The 18324-nt window shown below is 43.6% G+C and overlaps 1 protein-coding gene across 1 annotated transcript; it reads right to left on the reverse strand.

The window, feature by feature from the left end:
* Positions 1-3682: 3682 nt before the first annotated feature.
* LOC126998426 (type-2 ice-structuring protein-like) lies at positions 3683-18115 on the reverse strand. The gene is made up of 7 exons (XM_050860093.1): positions 17948-18115; positions 14718-14887; positions 10165-10260; positions 8378-8467; positions 7059-7133; positions 5152-5319; positions 3683-4856 (listed from the first exon to the last, which is right to left on the reverse strand). The coding sequence occupies exons 2-7, from the start codon at positions 14878-14880 to the stop codon at positions 4633-4635; spliced, it is 816 nt and encodes a 271-aa protein (XP_050716050.1). The 5' UTR covers positions 14881-14887; positions 17948-18115; the 3' UTR covers positions 3683-4632.
* Between the last annotated feature and the right edge of the window lie 209 nt (positions 18116-18324).

Raw genomic sequence — 18324 nt, forward strand, 5'->3', positions numbered from 1 at the left:
TTTCCTGTATTTCACAGTATGGTGAAAATGTAAAACAAAAACGGGACGATGATTTCTAGAAAGCATTCAGATCCTACTGAAAAGACATGTCATTTCAGGAATTGATATAACAATTCTACATACACCAGAACAGTTCAGTCCCCCTGTTCAGTGTTCCCATATTTTAGGGCCGCTTTCACATTCGTTTTGTTTGTTTTGATCGTTGGCTGTTATCGCCGCTGTAGTATTTCCACGTAAAACTGGCCGCTGGGGTAGTGGCGGCTGCGGGGTTAGCGTAGCCCCGCACCTTGCCACACACTCTCAACACCTCTCGCTTCCTCTGCAGCCGCCACTACCCCATAGGCCAGTTTCACGTGGAAAACTATAGCGTCGATCGCCGCCATTGGTAACGATTTCTAGAAACCATTCAAATCTTACAAAGGACACGTCATTTCAAACACGAATGAAACAAATCTACCTATACTAGACTAAACCAACCTGCTTTCAACTTTACCTTATATGTAGATTTCCCGAATTTTGGAGTATGATTTAAATGAAAAAAAAAGACACGATAATTTCTAGAAACCCACATCTTACCGAAGGCACGTCATTTCCGGCACAAATCTACGCACACAAGAACAATTCAGTTTCCCTATACTCAGTGCTCCCGTATTTTCCTGTACCATAAAGATGAAAAAAGCCCAGACATTATCACTTCTAGAAACCAGTCAAATCTTACAGAGGACACGTCATTTCCGGCACAAATCTACGCACACAAGAACAATTCAGTTTCCCTATATTCAGTGCTCCCGTATTTTCCTGTACCATAAAGATGAAAAAAGCCCAGACATTATCACTTCTAGAAACCAGTCAAATCTTACAGAGGACACGTCATTTCAGGCACAAATGAAACAAATCTACCTATAACAAGTTCAGTCAACCTGCTCCCAACTTTCCCTTATATTAAGAGTTCCCTCTTTTTCAGTATAATAAAAATGAAAAACGAAACTACACATGATAATTTCTGGCAACCATTCAAATCATACCGAAAAGACACGTCATTTCACCAACGAATGTACCCAAATCTCCGCACACCAGAACAACTAAATAAGTGCTCCCGTGTTTTCCATTATAGTTCAAAAATGTATAAAAAAAAAGACATGACTTTCTAGAGACCACTGAGATCCAACAGAAAAGACACGTCACTTCCGGCACGAGTGTAACCAATCTACTAGACATTTCAACCCACCTACATTCAGTGTTTTCCAGTAGAGTAAAAATATAAAAAAAAAGCGAGACACGATTATTTCTAGCGACCATTCATATCATCCCGAAAAGGCACATCATTCCACTCACGAACGTAACAATCTACATGTACACCTGAACAACAGCAACAATTCCGTCGCCCATATTCAGTGTTCTGCCATAACCGTGCCGAGAGGGAAAACGCGGGGCTTCAGGTGCGGCCAAATTGAGGAGCACAGTAGTAGAAGCGATCAGTTTAGACGCCCCACCGAAGGCCCAGCTGATGCCTGAATGCCTGGACCAGCGGAGGGCTCAGGTCGGGAGGGAGGGATGGAGGGAGGCGCGTGATGGATGACAGATGGGAGAGAGGGGGTGTGGGGAGGGGGAAAGAAAGGGTGAGGAAGGACGGGAAGGAAGGGAGGGGTAGTCAGAGAGAAAGTATGAAGGATGGAAGAGTAGAGGCAGAGACAGGGGAATGAAGGGTGGGGAAAATGGTTGGGTGACGAGGAAGGGCGAGGAAGGAATGGAGGATAGCTAAGTCAGGGTGATGGGAGAGAAAAGAAAGCGTGAGAGATGGAAAAGAGGTGAAATGGATGGAAGGAAAACGGACGAGGATAAAGAACGGAGGAAGCATGAAGGAGAGTGAGAAAGGGAGGGAGGAAAACCAGGGTCAGGGTGAACGGAGCGAAAAGGAAATGCGAGAAGTGGAAGAGGAAACAGATGGAATGAATAGAGAGCAGACGGAAGAGGATAAAGGAAGGAGGAAGAGGAAGAAATGAAAAAATATAGCGAAAATCAGGGTGAGTGTAGTAAAACGGAAGAGAAATGGAATAAATAATGGAACGGAGGAGGAAAGAAAAGAAACAAATGGATTAAAAGGAATAGACATAAGAATGGGAATAGGGAAGATGGAAGGGAAACGACGGGAAATCTGTAGAGGATGGGATGACAATTTGAAATACAAGAGAGAGAGAGAAGGGCGAGGTGGGAAAAAAGAGGAGTGGAGGAACGAGAAAGAAAAGAAAAATGGGAAGTGAAGAGCGGCTGAAACATAACAGAATAAAGGCATAGAGTGAGGAACAGGAGTAGGAGTAGGAGAGGAGTTGAGGCGTGAAAGGAAGGGGAGGGAGAAACAGAAATAAAGAGAAAATGAAGTGTGAGAAAAAGAACGGAGGGTGGGAAGGGATAAATTAATAAAGGATAAAAGGTAGTAAATGAGAGAGAGAGAGAGAGAGAGAGAGAGAGAGAGAGAGAGAGAGAGAGAGAGAGAGAGAGAGAGAGAGAGAGAGAGAGAGAGAGAGAGAGAGAGAGAGAGAGAGAGAGAGAGAGAGAGAGAGAGAGATAAAAGAAAGAAAGAAAGAAAGAAAGAAAGAAAGAAAGAAAGAAAGAAAGAGAGAAAGAAAAAAGAAAGTGAGAGAGAGAGAGATTAAAGAATAAAATAAAGAAACGACATGGGAAAGAGAAAGAAGAAAGAAAGGAGACAGAGAACGGTGAAGGAGGAAAAGGGTGAAGGAGAGAAAGGGGACACGGTATAGAGTGGAAGGCATCAAAGAAAAGGGAGGAGAATAAGGAGTTGGGTAGTAAAGAAGGATAACGTTATGAAGGAAACAAAGGAGATAGGGAAAAGGGAAGGACAAACGGGGTGGAGGAAAAAGAGAAAAGGAAAGGAGGAAACAAACATAAAAAATAGGGAAACTCAGAATAGAGGAAAGAAAGGGAACAGGGAAAAAGGGGGGAATAGGAAATAGGAGAGAGCAAAAAAGGTGGAGAAAAGATAAGAAATAAGGAAAAGGAAAGGGAAGAGTACGGAGGGAAAATAGATGGAGAAAGAAAGGGAATAAGGAAAGCAGGAGATAAGAATAAGGAGAGAAGGAATATAAAATGAAGAAAACAAAATAAGGGAGAAGGGAAGTAGGAAAAAGAAGAGTTGGAAAATTGACAAAGAAAAGAAAGGAAATGAGGAAAAGAAGAGGCAGGAAAAGGAGGAAGGAAAAATAAACAGAGGAAAGAAGGAAAACAAGGAAAATGGATGAAGGGGGGAAAGGGAGGGAGGCGGGCGGGAAAAGGAGGAAGGAAAAATAAACAGAGGAAAGAAGGAAAACAAGGAAAATGGATGAAGGGGGGAAAGGGAGGGAGGCGGGCGGGAAAAGGAGGAAGGAAAAATAAACAGAGGAAAGAAGGAAAACAAGGAAAATGGATGAAGGGGGGAAAGGGAGAGAGGAAAGGGAGGGAGGCGGGCGGCAGACGATCAGGTTACCGAGGCGATGAAATCACAGGATCAAATTCCATTGTTTGCGTTCAGGCGTTGTGTGTTTTATTGGATCAATTTTAGGTGCTTCAGCGGCTACAGTTTGCGCTTGTGTATGTTCGTTTACACACGCACACGCACAAACACACACACACACACACACACACACACACACCACAAGAGCTTATGCACTACAGAATAAAACACTACTTCTGTTTCATTAATAATTCTTTAATTGCGTGTATTGTGCCATTCAAACAATACAAAACGATGCGATACAGTGGTTCATTACGTTACGGACACTACTAACCAACTGATACAGAGACCTCTTACACAAAACACGTGAAATCTACTTGACAATACAATGTGAGCGGAAATAGCGAACAACTACTCCTGGAAACAAACATTATGCCACCAAGACACTCTACACATTTTAGGACAGTACACAGCAGTAGCAACCCAAAACAGTTACTACTATTACTACTACAATCCAACCACCTACTACTCCGAAAGCAAGCTACTCCAACATCTACTTCGACTCCTACTCCCTTATCTACTCCCATCACCACTACACATCCCATCTACTTCCCCCACCAATACAGCCCCTACTGCACAGCCTCCTCGTTAGCAAAATAGGACCATCTACACCCACTCCTACCACCGCTACTAAAACACTCAAAATGCACCTGTTTAAGAAGCGGAAGATCCAGCAGAGGCAGCAGGAGCAGGTGGAGGTTGGGGTTGAGGTTGAGGACGTCTGGTCTTCTGGAGTGACGAGGACGAGGAGAAGGAGGAGGAGGAAGAGGTAATGGTGGTGGATGGGGGCGAGAACGAAGAGGAGGAAAAAAATCAAGAACGAGAGATAGGAAAAAAATGGTAAGCAGGCAGGTGGGCAGGCAGGTAAGTGGGTAGGGAGGGACGAAGGTGGATAGGTTGGTACGTAGGACAGTAAATGAGTAAGGAAGTAGACAGGGAGGAAGGTAGATGGAAAGATAGATGGGTAGGGAAATGGACACGGAGGAAGGTGGGTTGGGAAGGTAGGTTGGTAGAGAAGAAGACATGTTGGAAGGTAGGTGGAAAGGTAGGTGGGTAGGGAAATAGACAGGTAGGAAGGTAGGTGTGAAGACAGGTGAGTAGCTGCCAAGTCGTCAACTCTTCCTTTAGTTCAACCTCATGACACGCTCACAAATGGCGCGGCGCTCGCGTTCGCAGGGGAAGTCGCTGAGAGGGTGCTCCCAGCCGTCGAACATGGCCAGGCAGTCCCCGTTACCCGAGGGCTCGTTGGTGTACCAAAGGTCGGGGTTCACGGCATCCCCGGACAGCCACTCCCAAACCTTGTTATTCTCGATGGCGCCCAGCCAGAAGTTGCGGCGGTTCTTGCGAGCTGTGGGCGAAACGGAGAGTGATGGCGGTGGTGTGTGTGTGTGGGGGGGGGTGTATTAATGTTGTTGATTGGTATATTGAAGAAGGAAGAATGACGGAGGGAAGGAGAAAGTGGTTGTGGAGTTGATGGTCTTATGAAAGTGCAAGAATACATAAAACACGCACAGACGATGATGATTAAAAACAAGTTATAGCACAATATAGAAAAACAAAACACAGTAGCAAGTCTCATAAAGGGCTTCTAGAACTAAACAAAACAAAAACAGCCGAAGGTCAACAATGACTCCACGACTCACGGAAGTTCTGGTTGATGAAGAGTCGCACTTGGGTCAGGTTCTTGGGGATGGCCAGCTCGCCGCCCAGCTTGAGGCAGCGCGTACGGGAGGCGTTCCAAGACAGATCCTCCAGCTGGAAGTTGAAACACTCGTCTCCCAGGGGCATGAATGGCTCGGGGCACGCCACCGCTGCAGGAACGGAAGGGGAAGAGATGAGTGGGTTGGTGAAGGAGGGAATAGGCATGTTAATTAAAGGGTAAACTGAAGGGGAGAATAAACGGGAGAATGAGAGTGAGTGGGTGAGTGTGGGACGGAATAGACGTCTTCAAGAATAAAATGAAAAGAATAATGAACGGGAGAATGAGTTAATGACTGAATGAAGAAGTTGAGGGAATGAATGAGTAAATATATTAAAGAACTGAGGAAAGGAAGGAGTGAATGAAGGAGAAAAGGTGCTAAAAGACTGAAGGAAGAATGGTAGGAAGAAACGAAGGAGTGAATAAAGGAGAAAAATTGTTAAAAGACTGAAGGAAGGAAGGAAGGAAGGAAGATAAAACTGAAGAATGAATGGTAGAAATGAGTGAATGAATGAGCAAATGGTGAAAAAGATGGAAGCAAAAACGATGAAAGACTAAATGCCTGAATGTGTAAATGAAGTAAATGATGCTAAAAAGAAATAGATGGATGAATGAATAAATAGCGATTAATACTTTTCTTTTTTGTTTCCTTATTTCCTCTTGCCCTCCAATATATTCTGCTCAGATCTTTTAGGGTTTTCTTTTATCATGTATTCAGTCATATAATTTCGAGTCTCCTTTCCATCTTATTTCCTCTTTCCCTTCTCGCTCTATCTCTTTCCTTTTACTGCCATCCTTACCTCTTCCTGATCTCGTTTTCTATTCTCTTTCCTCTCGTCCTTTTCTTTCATATCTTATCCTTCCCTTTTATCCTTTTCCTCCCCTCCCTTTAGGTTCATTTCCTCTTCTCTCTCCTTTCATATCATTTCATTTCATTTTCTATCCATTTCCATCTCATTCTATCGCCTATATAATTTCTCGTTCTTTCTCATTGTTCATATATTCTTCCATTTCTCATATTTTCCTCCTCTAATCACCTTTTTTTCTTTCCTATCTATCTCCCTTTCGTTCTGTCTCCTATTACATTCTCTTTTCCTCTCTGTTCCTATCCTCGTATTTTTTTCTCTCTTTCCTTTTCCATTCTCCTATTTTGTCAACTTTATTATCTTCATCTACTCTGCTCTCTTCCATTCCATTCCTCTTCCATCGTCTACTCTACTCTCTCTCTCTCTTTTTAATTTCCCTCTCCCCTCACCTACTTTCTATCTTCTCTCCTTCCTCATCACTCCATCCCTATTTATAGCCTCCCCTTCTCCCTTTCCGTCTTCTTTTCTCTCCTCACTTCTCCTCCTTTCTCGTCTTCTCTCCTCTCCTCCCCTTCCCTCATCTCTCCTCCCTTTTCGTCATCTCTCCTCTCCTTACCTCTCCTATTCCCTTTTCGTCTTGTCTTCTCTCCTCTTCTCTCCTCTCCTTCTTCCTTATAGTCTTGTCTTCTCTCCTCTTCTCTCCTCCTCCCTTTTCATCTTCTCTCACTTACCTCCTCTCCTCACCGCTCCTTCTCCCTTATAGCCTTCACTCCTCTTCTCTCCTCCTCCCTTTTCTTCATCTCTCCCTTACCTCTTCTCACCTCTCCTTCTCCCTTATAGTCTTGTCTTCTCTCCTCTTCTCTCCTCCTCCCTTTTCTTCTTCTCTCCTCACCTCTTCTTCTCCCTTACAGTCTTCTCTCCTCTTCTCTCCTCCTCCCTTTTCTTCTTCTCTCCCTTACCTCCTCTCCTCACCTCTTCTTCTCCCTTACAGTCTTCTCTCCTCTTCTCTCCCCGCCCGTATCTCCTCTCCCCTCCCGATACTCACACTTGAAATGAACCTTGAAGTTGTCGTTCAGATTCTTCAGCTCCGTCATGATGCCTTCCAGCTGGGTGTTGTTACCTGGGAGAAGAGGGGCAGGTGAAGGGGGTGGGGGAGGGGAGCTTTGGGGAGGAGGGGTTAGGGGGTTAAATTAAGTGTGTGTGAAAATGGGGGGGAGGGGGCAGAAGTGTAAGTGTGTGTGTGTGTGTGTGTGTGAAGTGTTAAGTGAGAGTTGTTGTTTTTCAGTGATATATTTCTTTGATAATGCTCACGTGTTCAGACTTGTACAATTGTAAAAAAAAAAAATATACCCCATTCATAAATTACTAGAACCATTACTGCTGAATTACCAAATACAGCATCAACGGTAAGAGTAATATCTGTACAACCTTCAGATATTACAAAAAAGGGATATTGCTCATTACACTCACGGCCACATGCTCTTACTGCACCAGGGACATTACAATAACCCGGCCGGCGCCATTATCCCGTTTATATTCTTACGTTCCTAATAAATATCTTCTTTCGCCTATCCCTTCGCTGTAATGGAGGACGATATGCAAATGCCAGATGACCGTAAAGCATAACACAGCCGTAACGTCAGTCCTATTACCACGTGGATAGTCTTAAAAGGATTGGTATTCGTTTCATTTATCTGTCTATCTATTCATCTATCTGTATGTTTAGCTGTCTACGTTTATCTGTCTATCTGTGTGTGTGTGTGTGTGTGTGTGTGTGTGTGTGTGTGTGTGTGTGTGTGTGTGTGTGTGTGTGTGTGTGTGTGTGTGTGTGTGTGTGTGTGTGTGTGTGTGTGTGTGTGTGTGTGTGTGTGTGTGTGTGTGTGTGTGTGTGTGTGTGTGTGTGTGTGTGTGTGTGTGTGTGTGTGTGTGTGTGTGTGTGTGTGTGTTGGTTTGTCTGTGCGTCTGTCTATATATATACCTCTCCATTAGTATCTACAAATCTGTCCTTTATTTTTCTCTTCTACTGACTCACTCTTCTCCTTTCTTTTCCTCTGCTTTCTTTTCCTTTCCTTTCCTCTCCTTTCCTTTCCTCTCCTTTCCTTTCCTCTCCTTTTCTTTCCTCTCATTTTCTTTCCTCTCCTTTCCTTTCCTCTCCTTTCTACACATCTCTTCCCTTTAGCTTCTTTTCTCTTTCTCTCTTCTCTCCTGCCCACTCCTTTCTTTTCCTTTTCTAACTAGCACCCTCTCATTTTATCTCCCATTTATTATCTCTTCCTCTACCTCTGTGTGTATTTGATCTCTCTCTCTCTCTCTCTCTCTCTCTCTCTCTCTCTCTCTCTCTCTCTCTCTCTCTCTCTCTCTCACCTGCGTTAAGGGCCGCCACAACGTTCCTGGTGAAGTAGATCAAGTTGTTGTTAGGATCAGAATCCGACTCCGACTCCGCCGCCGTCATTTCTGTTGGCAGGAGGAAAAGCAGGACGATGAGGACAAGGAGGGCGAGGACGAGGAGGAGGGGGAGGAGGAGGAAAGGAAGGTGGAGGAGAAAAGGAGGAGGAGGACAATGCGGGTAAGAAAGAAGTGAGAGGGTGTTGAGGAGAAAGGTGCATAAGGAAGAAATGAAGGAGGAATAAGAGATGAAGGAGGAAGAAAGGAGAGAGAGAGAGAGAGAGAGAGAGAGAGAGAGAGAGAGAGAGAGAGAGAGAGAGAGAGAGAGAGAGAGAGAGAGAGAGAGAGAGAGAGAGAGAGAGAGAGAGAGAGAGAGAGAGAGAGGAGTGAGGAAAAGGAATGAGAGATGGAGGAGGAATAACGATGGAAGAGGGAAGGACAAAAAGAGGAAGACGATATGAGGGAGAAAAAGGGAAAAGAGAAGACAAGAAGGAGGAAAGCGACATTAGGATAACAATAAAGTGGCAAATCGACATAAAGTAACAAATACAAGACAAAAATAGACTATGAAATAAATGATAAATAAATAAAAAAAATAACAAAACAAAAAACAGTCATAAATACACAAAAAGGAATTTACAAACAGACCTAAACTAGCAAGTACAAGACAAAAAAATAGACCATAAGGTAAATAACGAATAAATGAAAATAACAAAACAAAAACCAGCGAAAATAAGCAAAAAATGACAAATACTTCACATCCAATAAATATGAAAGCCAGCGCAGGTGAGTCGAGGGCGGCGCAGGTAAAGCCCGAAAGGTCATGACGACAGTTTGAAATTCGAGCGTGAATGAAATAAGTGGCTTTCCCTAAACTCCTCAGGCAAGCCCTTTATATCATTTAAGAGCATCAGACCACTTCAAAAAGCTTTATATAAACGTACTGAATTCGTCCATTTAAAACTCTCCACTTTTAGCTACTCATATGAAATGACACACACACACACACACACACACACACACACACACACACACACACACACACACAGACAGACAGACAGACAGACAAACACACACACACACACACACACACACACACACACACACACACACACACACACACACACACACACACACACACACACACACACACACACACACACACACACACACACACACACACACACACACACACACACACACACACACACACACACACACACACACACACACCAAGCAGCCTTCTTTGTACAACCACAACAAACACGAGAAGGTCTGTGCTTGAATTCGTACCCATTCCACACTTCCTTTCATCGTAAAGTATTTGTGGGAATAAGTGTTAATATTTTCCCTTGAGTTTAACAGCCTTGGTAGTGAGATGCATTCAGTGTTCACGTACTGATGGCCACTACCTTAAGTTGTCCGTATGAAGCCAAGCAACAGCCTTTTCCTGGATTACTTAGAGTCCAATCACCTCGCCCTGGGTGGAGGTTACCGGCACAGCGGCGATGCACTGCTCGGTGGGGACGACTTTTCTGAAGGATTCTTTTTTATTCCTTTCTATCTCGGGGTCGCATTTTGTGGGACTCTAGACTGCACCGGAATATGTCTTTTCATGTCTTAGGTGTTAATGTACCATTTTGAAAGTTAAAGCTAACACTCCCTCTTATCATGTAACGAAAAGACGTACAGGAGCCCTTGCACTACAGCCTCACATACACACAAGGCAGCGTTGAGACAGGAAGCCGTGCACCAGAGCCACCCACCTGAGGCCACGGGTGCCCCGCCCATCAGGAATTGCTGCAGCCTCTCCTGCGTGCCGGCGATGTCCCGCATGGTGGCCAGCAGCTGCTCCTGCACACCTGTACGGGAGAGGGATTAATTAAGCTGCAGGTGGAGATGAGTAGCTGGATGACGTTGCAATAATAATCACCGCAACTGTATTTATCTAGCAAGGATTATACCTGAATCATCTTACATTTATTTTCTAACCTAACCTTTTGTAACCTATCGTAATCCACAGTAATATCCTTTCCTTTCCTTCCCTTACCTTACCTTGCCTCAGCTAGCATGATCTAGTCTCACGTGAACATGGTGTACTAATTGAGTAAGCTACAGGTGTGTGGATCGGGGCAACATTCCACGGTAATTATCCAAGCTTTCCTTTACTTTCCTGTTCCTTTCATTCTCTTTGATTTCCTTTATTTTCCTCTCCTCTCCTATCCTTTCCTATATTTTCCTTTTCTTTCGTTTCCTATCTTTTAATTTCCGCTCTTTTTCTATCCATTTATTTCCTTTATTTCTTTCCTGTTATGTTTTTTCTTTTCCTTCCCTTCCCTCACCTTACGTACCCCCACCTGAACCTGGCCCTGGAAAACATTAATTAAAAAGGAAGTGCACAAAGCAAGGTAAGGTAAAACGTTAATGAGCTCATGGTGTCTTTCGTAACATTCCTAATATAATCTGCTCTTACCTGTGAGTGGGAGGAAATCATTAGCTCACGAGTATGATGAACAGGTCTACACTACATCTTTACAACTAGGGAGGCAGCTCAAGGGAAAAAACTAAAACAAAACAACCAAAAAGCCCGCCAGACGCTGCTCCAACAAAAGAAAAAGGAATCTGATACAAACTTCATTTCCTCACCTCTCTCAACCTAACCCACTTTACATAACCTTGCAGTGAGACTTATTAGGGCACGCACATAAGGTTTCGGATCCGCCCTTACAATCTACATGCTTCCCCTTTCCTGGCCTTACTTCCCCTTTGCAAGTCCCTTCTCTTGTTAGTTTATTCCATCTTAATCATTTTTTGGACCCTGCATAATGTAAAATATATAAGTACTCACACCATTACATAGCCATTTTGATCAGCCCATTCCCGCCCTTCTTCCTTTAGCTTTACTAGGTGGAAAAAAATAATGTGAAAAAAGGAAAGAATAGACAAAACAAAAGTAATATGAAAAAACAAAAAAAATCAAGAAAAAAGAAAACCAATAAAAAGGAAAAGTAAGGAAAAACGGAGATAGAAAGTGAAAAAAAAGAAGAAAGGAAGGAGACCATAAATTAAAGGAAAATAGAAAATAATGTATAAGAAAAGAACATTTAAAAGAGAAAGAGAGACACGAATAGAAAGAAATCACGTACACATAGAAGAAGGAAGGAAAGACAGACAATATAAATAACAGAAAACAAATCATCAAGAAAAAAAAGAAATCATAATAAAGGAAGAGGAACAAAGAGAAGGAAAATACACCTTAAAAATAGACTAAGCAAAAAAAAATATGTTATCCTGTCTGAGCTTCCTACTTCCTGCCACACCTTTCTCCCTTAATTAATTTGGGACGAGGTAAAAACAAGAAGAGTCTACGGATGGTTGCCTGAAGCGTTTGTTACTGTAATCATGTAAAGTGGTGTGTGTGTGTGTGTGTGTGTGTGTGTGTGTGTGTGTGTGTGTGTGTGTAACAGTTGGTAAATGAAAAAATATAGATTTACCTGTAATGAAAAGAAGAAAAGGTAAAAAGGCTCTGTGTAGTGAAATAGTGCGATTATGAAAAGAAACAAATATCAGATGAAGAAAAATCAGGGAAAAAGAAGGAAGAAAAATGCATAATTAAAAAAAGACAGAGAAAAAAGCATGACCAAAGCTAATGATACAAATTGAGAAGAAAAACGAAAAAGGATAGACAGAAAACATAAGCATACTAGTCAAAATACTGAATAAGAAGAAAAAGAAAAATGGGAAGAAAATGAAAGAAAAAGGGATATAAAGAAAAAAAGAAACAAAGGAAAGAAAAAAAGAGAAAAAAATAAAGAAAGAAAAAAGACAAGGACACGAAAACAAAACAAAAAAAATAAAAATATATATACAACAACGAAAGCAAAAAAAAAATAATAAAACGACAAAACTATAAAAAAATAAGGCAATAAAATAAAAGACAGAAGAGAAATTAAAACAGAATGTAGGGAAGGGAAGGGGGAGATGGAGAAGGAGGGAGGGGGGGGGGGACAAGCAATTTTTTCATTATTAATTTTCACTTCTGCTTCCCGTGCTCCATAAACAAGAGACCGATAATGGCGTGAGAGAAGTGAAGGTTTAATGTGCATAGAGGTACTTGCCTTTATATTTATGGCTGCTAAGGAGGCTGTGTGCCTTTCTTATCTGGAGGCCGATAGAGAAGTAGTAACAGTAGTAGTAGTAGTAGTAGTAGTAGTAGTAGCAGTAGTAGTGGTCGTGGCGGTGGTTGTAGTGATAGCAGAAATAGTCGTGGTAGTGGTGGTAGAGGTAGTAGTAGTGGTTGTAGTGGTGGTAGTAGTCGTGGTGGTGATGGTTGTGGTAGTAGAAGGATTAGCTTTCTCTACCTCTCCCTCTCTCTCCCTCTCCCTCTCCCTCTCTCAGTAAAATATTAGTCCGGAAACTTTGAAAATGTAACATCGGCTTACTCACGAGATTAATTCTGAACAAGAGCAACGTGGCAACAATACTTCCACGCCCAAGCTCCACGCCGCATTACGAGAGGAAGAAAGAGAGTAAAGAGAAAGTTAGTCCGTTGAATACACGAGCCAATCTTGTCACTGATGAATTCTTGATGTGTACACTTTTCTCTTTTCTGAATGTGGGATACAGGAACGTGAAGAAAGATGAAGGTTTAAAAAAAATAATAAAACAGCTATGGCATAAAGAGGAGGTAAATGAGGATGATGGAAAGGTGAAAGAGGAAAGCCATGAAGATGAGAATGAAAACTAATGAAAAAAATAGAGGTGAAAGAGGAAAACAATGAAGATGAAAACTAACGAAAAAAATAGAAGTGAAAGAGGTAAACAATGAGGATTAGAATGAAAACTAACGAAAAAAAATAGAAGTGAAAGAGGTAAACAATGAGGATTAGAATGAAAACTAACGAAAAAAAATAGAAGTGAAAGAGGTAAACAATGAGGATTAGAATGAAAACTAACGAAAAAAAATAAAGGTGAAAGAGGAAAACAATGAAGATGAAAATGAAAACTAACGAAAAAAATTAAAGGGGAGGTATATAAAAAAAAAAGTTAAGCAAGAGACAAAATGAGAATGATTAGTACAAAATGTCTTTCCCAAACGTTTCAACGCGTTCCTCTTCTGTGGGTCGTTTTTTTTTTTTGTTGTTGTTGTTGTTGTTTTCAATGTAAACTTTCCGTGAATTTCATAATTTCATCACACCATCTACTCAGCGGCCTCCCTTTGGTCTTGTCTTATCAGTTACTTCCCAGGCTGCCACTCTTTCTCTATCACTTGTCCTTTCTCCTAAATATACTTCCAGACTACTGCCACTCCTGAAGCTACAAGTACTGCTTTTTCCACATCAGCTATAATTATATCCTATTAACACCACAACTGTTCCCATCACTACACCACCAACGCCAGCTATCTATCCTCTGTCCTTCCTTCCTCCTTGCCTTTTAGCTGTCAATTTTCTCTCTCCTCTCATTTCAACTCTCACCCCTCCCTCCTATCCTCACACACCCTCCCTCCCGTCTGCCTTTCATCATTTCCTTCCTCCTCCCAAACCTAGCCTTCCTCTTTCTCTCTCCTCTCATTTCAACTCACACGCCTCCCTCCTATCCTCACACACCCTCCCTCCCGTCTGCCTTTCATCCTTTCCTTCCTCCTCCCAAACCTAGCCTTCCTCTTTCTCTCTCCTCTCATTTCAACTCACACGCCTCCCTCCTATCCTCACACACCCTCCCTCCCGTCTGCCTTTCATCCTTTCCTTCCTCCTCCCAAACCTAGCCTTCCTCTTTCTCTCTCCTCTCATTTCAACTCTCACCCCTCCCTCCTATCCTCACACACCCTCCCTCCCGTCTGCCTTTCATCCTTTCCTTCCTCCTCCCAAACCTAGCCTTCCTCTTTCTCTCTCCTCTCATTTCAACTCACACGCCTCCCTCCTATGCTAAAACACCTTCTCTCCCTTCTGTTTTCCTTTCCTTCCTCCTCCCCAACGTAGCCTTCTTCATTCTCTCTCCTCTCATTTCAACTTACACCCCGCCCTCCTATGCTAAAACACCTTCCCTCCCTTCTGCCTTCCTTTCCTCGCTCCTCCCTCCCTTTCTCCTTTCCTCCTTCCCGTTCACCTTCATTCTATCCTCCTTCTTTTTCTCCTACAACACCCGAAATTGGAATCTCTTCTGGTCTCTAGCTCTTTTTTCATTTGTCGGAGCGGCGTCTAGCGGACTTTTTCTGCTGCTGTTGTTGTTTTTTCCCTTGAACTGCCTTTCTTGCTGTAAAAAAAAATAGAACTACTAACACCTATCAAGCTCGCCTAACCTCTACAAGCTCCCTCACCTTTGTCCGTGTTGACCAGCTCCTTGACTGTCTCCACCAGGTCAGGGAAGAGGCTCTGCACCGCGGCGGGGTCATCTCCCTGCTGGAGGGGCGTGGCCGACACCACCGCGGCCACACCCACCAACACTAGCTGCACCGCCACGCCTACTCTCACGCCCATCATGGTTGCCCTGGTGAGGAAGAGAAGGAAGATTAATAATAAAAGATAAGGTAAAAATAAAAACATTAAACAGAGGCATATTTAGTTTTCTTTTCGTTCTCTTCTGTCTTTCTTTACCCACATTCCTTCATCTCCTTCCTTCATTCCCTCCCTCTATCACTCCTTCCCTCATTCACTCACTCCCTTCCTCCCCATTCGTCCGTCATCCCTTCCTCACACATTTACTTGGCATATTTACTTTCCTCCTCATTCCGTTCTGTCATATCTTTACCACATTCCCTCTTTTCCCTTCCTTCCTTCCCCCCTTCCTTCCCCCTCCTTCCCTCAGTCACTCTCCATTCTTTCGTTATTTCTTCCTCACACATTTACTTAGCATATTTACGTTTCCCTCATTCCGTTCTGTCTTTCTTTACCCACATTCCTCTCTCTCTCTCTGCCTTCCTTCTTTCCATCCTCCTTCCTACCTCCCTCCCTCTCCTTTCCCTTTATTCATTCCTCTCTCTCGCATTCATTCCGTTCTGCCATGCTTTACCTTCCTCACTCACTTTCCCTCTTTCCCTTCCTTCCTTCCTTCCTCCCGTCCCTCTCTCACTCCTTCCCTCCTTCCCTTCCTCCCATTATCCTTTCCTCTCTCACTCATTTATTTACTCCTGAACAGCTTCGGCAACGCGCGAAAAGTTTCCTGTTTGCAAAGCTGTTTACTGTGCCTTTATTTACTGCGTGGAGGTCATCCTTCACGCCCGGAGGAAGGAGAAAGAAGAGAAGGAAGAAAGAAGGAAGGTGAACGGGATGGAGGGAAGGAGAGAGAGGAAGGGAGGAGAATGAAAAGGAGGGATGTTTAAGGATAAGAGGGAGGGGTATGAGTTACAACAAAGGAAGGGAGAAAGAGAAAGGCTAGAAGAAAAGAAGGAAGTCAACGGGAAGAAGGAAAGGAGAAAGGGATGAGAGGGAATGAAAAGAAGGGTTTTGTGGGGAAAGGAGGGAGGGTGTGAGTTGATATGAAAGAAGGGAGAAAGAGAAAAGGTAGAAGGAAAGGAGGAAGGTGAAAGGAAAGGAGGGAAGGAGTATAAGGGATGAAGTAGAATGGAAAGAAGGGCTATTTGAGTATGAGAGGGAGAGGTGTGAGTTGAAATGAAAGAAAGGAGAAAGAAGAAGGCTAAAAGGAAAGAAGGAAGGAGTGGATGAAAAGAACGTAATAGAGAAAGTAAGGAAAGAAGGAAAAGTGGAGGATGGGGAGGTATTAAAAGTAGAGCAAGGAGGAGAGATGGAAAGCGAGAAGCGGGGGGGGAGAGGAGAAACGGATAAATTGAAAACAGGGAAGGAAGGAAGGAAGTGAGGTAGAGAAGGAGAATTAAAAAGGAAGGTAAGGACGAGGAGGTAATGAATAAACGGAATGACGGTGAGAGGAACAAAAAAAGAGAAAGAACAGAAAGGAGAAAGTACGAAAATATTTGGAAAAGACAAAAATATTAGGGAAGAAATATGAAAAATGAGAAAACAAATGGAAAGCAGAAAAAGAAGAGAGAGAGAGAGAGAGAGAGAGAGAGAGAGAGAGAGAGAGAGAGAGAGAGAGAGAGAGAGAGAGAGAGAGAGAGAGAGAGAGAGAGAGAGAGAGAGAGAGAGAGAGAGAGAGAGAGAGAGAGAGAGAGAGAGAGAGAGAGAGAGAGAGAGAGAGAGAGAGAGAGAGAGAGAGAGAGAGAGAGAGAGAGAGAGAGAGAGAGAGAGAGAGAGAGAGAGAGAGAGAGAGAGAGAGAGAGAGAGAGAGAGAGAGAGAGAGAGAGAGAGAGAGAGAGAGAGAGAGAGAGAGAGAGAGAGAGAGAGAGAGAGAGAGAGAGGTACGGCAGCAGGCAGACAGAAAGAAGAAGACAGTGAAAGAAGAAGAGAACAAAGGAAGAAAAGAGGAAGAGAGTAGGAGGGAAGGAGAGAACAGAGGAAGGGGTTAGAATAATATTGCCTCTGGTGCTTGCAGGAGTGCGTGGTGCTGTCGTGTGTGTGTGTGTGTGTGTGTGTGTGTGTGTGTGTGTGTGTGTGTCTTAGTAAATGCCAGTGTAACTATAAATGGTCTAATACGTTAAAATAACAGGTACTTCCTCCTCCGTCGCCCACTCAGGTTCGTCCCATAAATATTAGCCACTACACACCACAATCGTCACTTCACGAGCTTCCCTGACAGTCTCCAACATTCAATAGATGTCTCGGTGGTGTAGTGGTTAGCAAGTCTTGCTGCGATTCCGCGGGGCCCGGTTCGAATCCCACCCGGGTAGTCACATTTGCCCTGTGTCCCTGAGAAATGGTTTCATACCCACCACGGCCACCGAGACCAGGCACAGCTTCCGCTCAACCTTACCTACAGTTTGTTCCGGCTCCTACACTCTGGCCTGGTACAACACCACGCTGGGTCGTTTTCTTTTTAGTCATCGATGAATGGATTCTACCATTATTAAATGTTGCTTTGATACACTTTCAAAAGGCGGCGACAAAGATCCAGAAAAGGAAATGGAGTGTATAGGAAAATGCAGTGGGTCAGTTATTCTCGTTGTCGTAAAAATAGTTGCGGCTGTAGCTGACGTGTCCTTTTGATAACTTCAACGTCGAAAGGACAGGACAAAAAGAAAGAGACTTCAGTTGAAAGGGAAAAAATGGCCAGTGAGACATCGAGCACAGAGCAAGTTTTCTTTGTCGTCGTTACGGTGACGGACACGAAGCGAATCACGGAGTAACTGAACGAGCGTGACAACGATAACAGATTTCCATAACGGCGACGATGAATGGGAGAGAAAAAAGGCCAATCACAGCTAGATTGCATTAAAAGTATTACCATCAAACAAACAGTCAACGACAACCCTTTACCAAACAGAGACAATGGACTTAGGCAACAAGGAAGGTGAACAAGACACAGGAAATTGTGTCAGAAATAAGTCGTATTTACACCATTATTATAAAAAAAAATAGCAACACTTTTAATACCAAACAAAATCGACTGCGGGGTTAACGGGGAAAGATAGGGAGAAAGAGATGACAATCAGTAAGCGAGCGGGCGCTTGTGTCTCTCCACCAACCCAACACTCACAGACAGTCGTGTACGCAGGTGATACACAGAGGAGCGCCTCGAGGTGGTGTCTGCTGGGGATCCTTCTATGGTGGAGTCAGGGCGTAAAGTGCTGCCTAGAATTACTCCCGAGCGGTGCCCGGCGTCAAGGACTGGCTGGCAGGGGTAGGGCACGTCTATGGGTTTACGTTGACACTGTTCACGTGGCCGACCCACAACAGGGCCCCTCTGTGTCCCATACAGCTAATTCACTGTTGCCAAGGGGGGGTGCGCGTTGCCAACAGTGTCAGGTTACTCTGGTATACAGTGACCTGTGTTCCCCGGCCTCGGGGCTCTTGAAAAGACCCAAAGAAACATACATCAACAAGGACACACACAAACACCCTCCCACACAGGGT

Source organism: Eriocheir sinensis, chromosome 14 (genome assembly GCF_024679095.1).
Source record: "Eriocheir sinensis breed Jianghai 21 chromosome 14, ASM2467909v1, whole genome shotgun sequence".
Lineage (NCBI taxonomy): Eukaryota > Metazoa > Arthropoda > Malacostraca > Decapoda > Varunidae > Eriocheir > Eriocheir sinensis.

Excerpts from the sequence above, each read along its gene's own strand:
- LOC126998426 (XM_050860093.1), bottom strand. The coding sequence starts at position 14,880 with ATGATGGGCGTGAGAGTAGGCGTGGCGGTGCAGCTAGTGTTGGTGGGT. Across the intron at positions 7,134-8,377 it reads TGTGGCGGCCCTTAACGCAG|GTAACAACACCCAGCTGGAA; the intron begins GTGAGAGAGAGA and ends CTCTTCTCCCAG. Across the intron at positions 4,857-5,151 it reads CTTCATCAACCAGAACTTCC|CTCGCAAGAACCGCCGCAAC; the intron begins GTGAGTCGTGGA and ends TTTCGCCCACAG.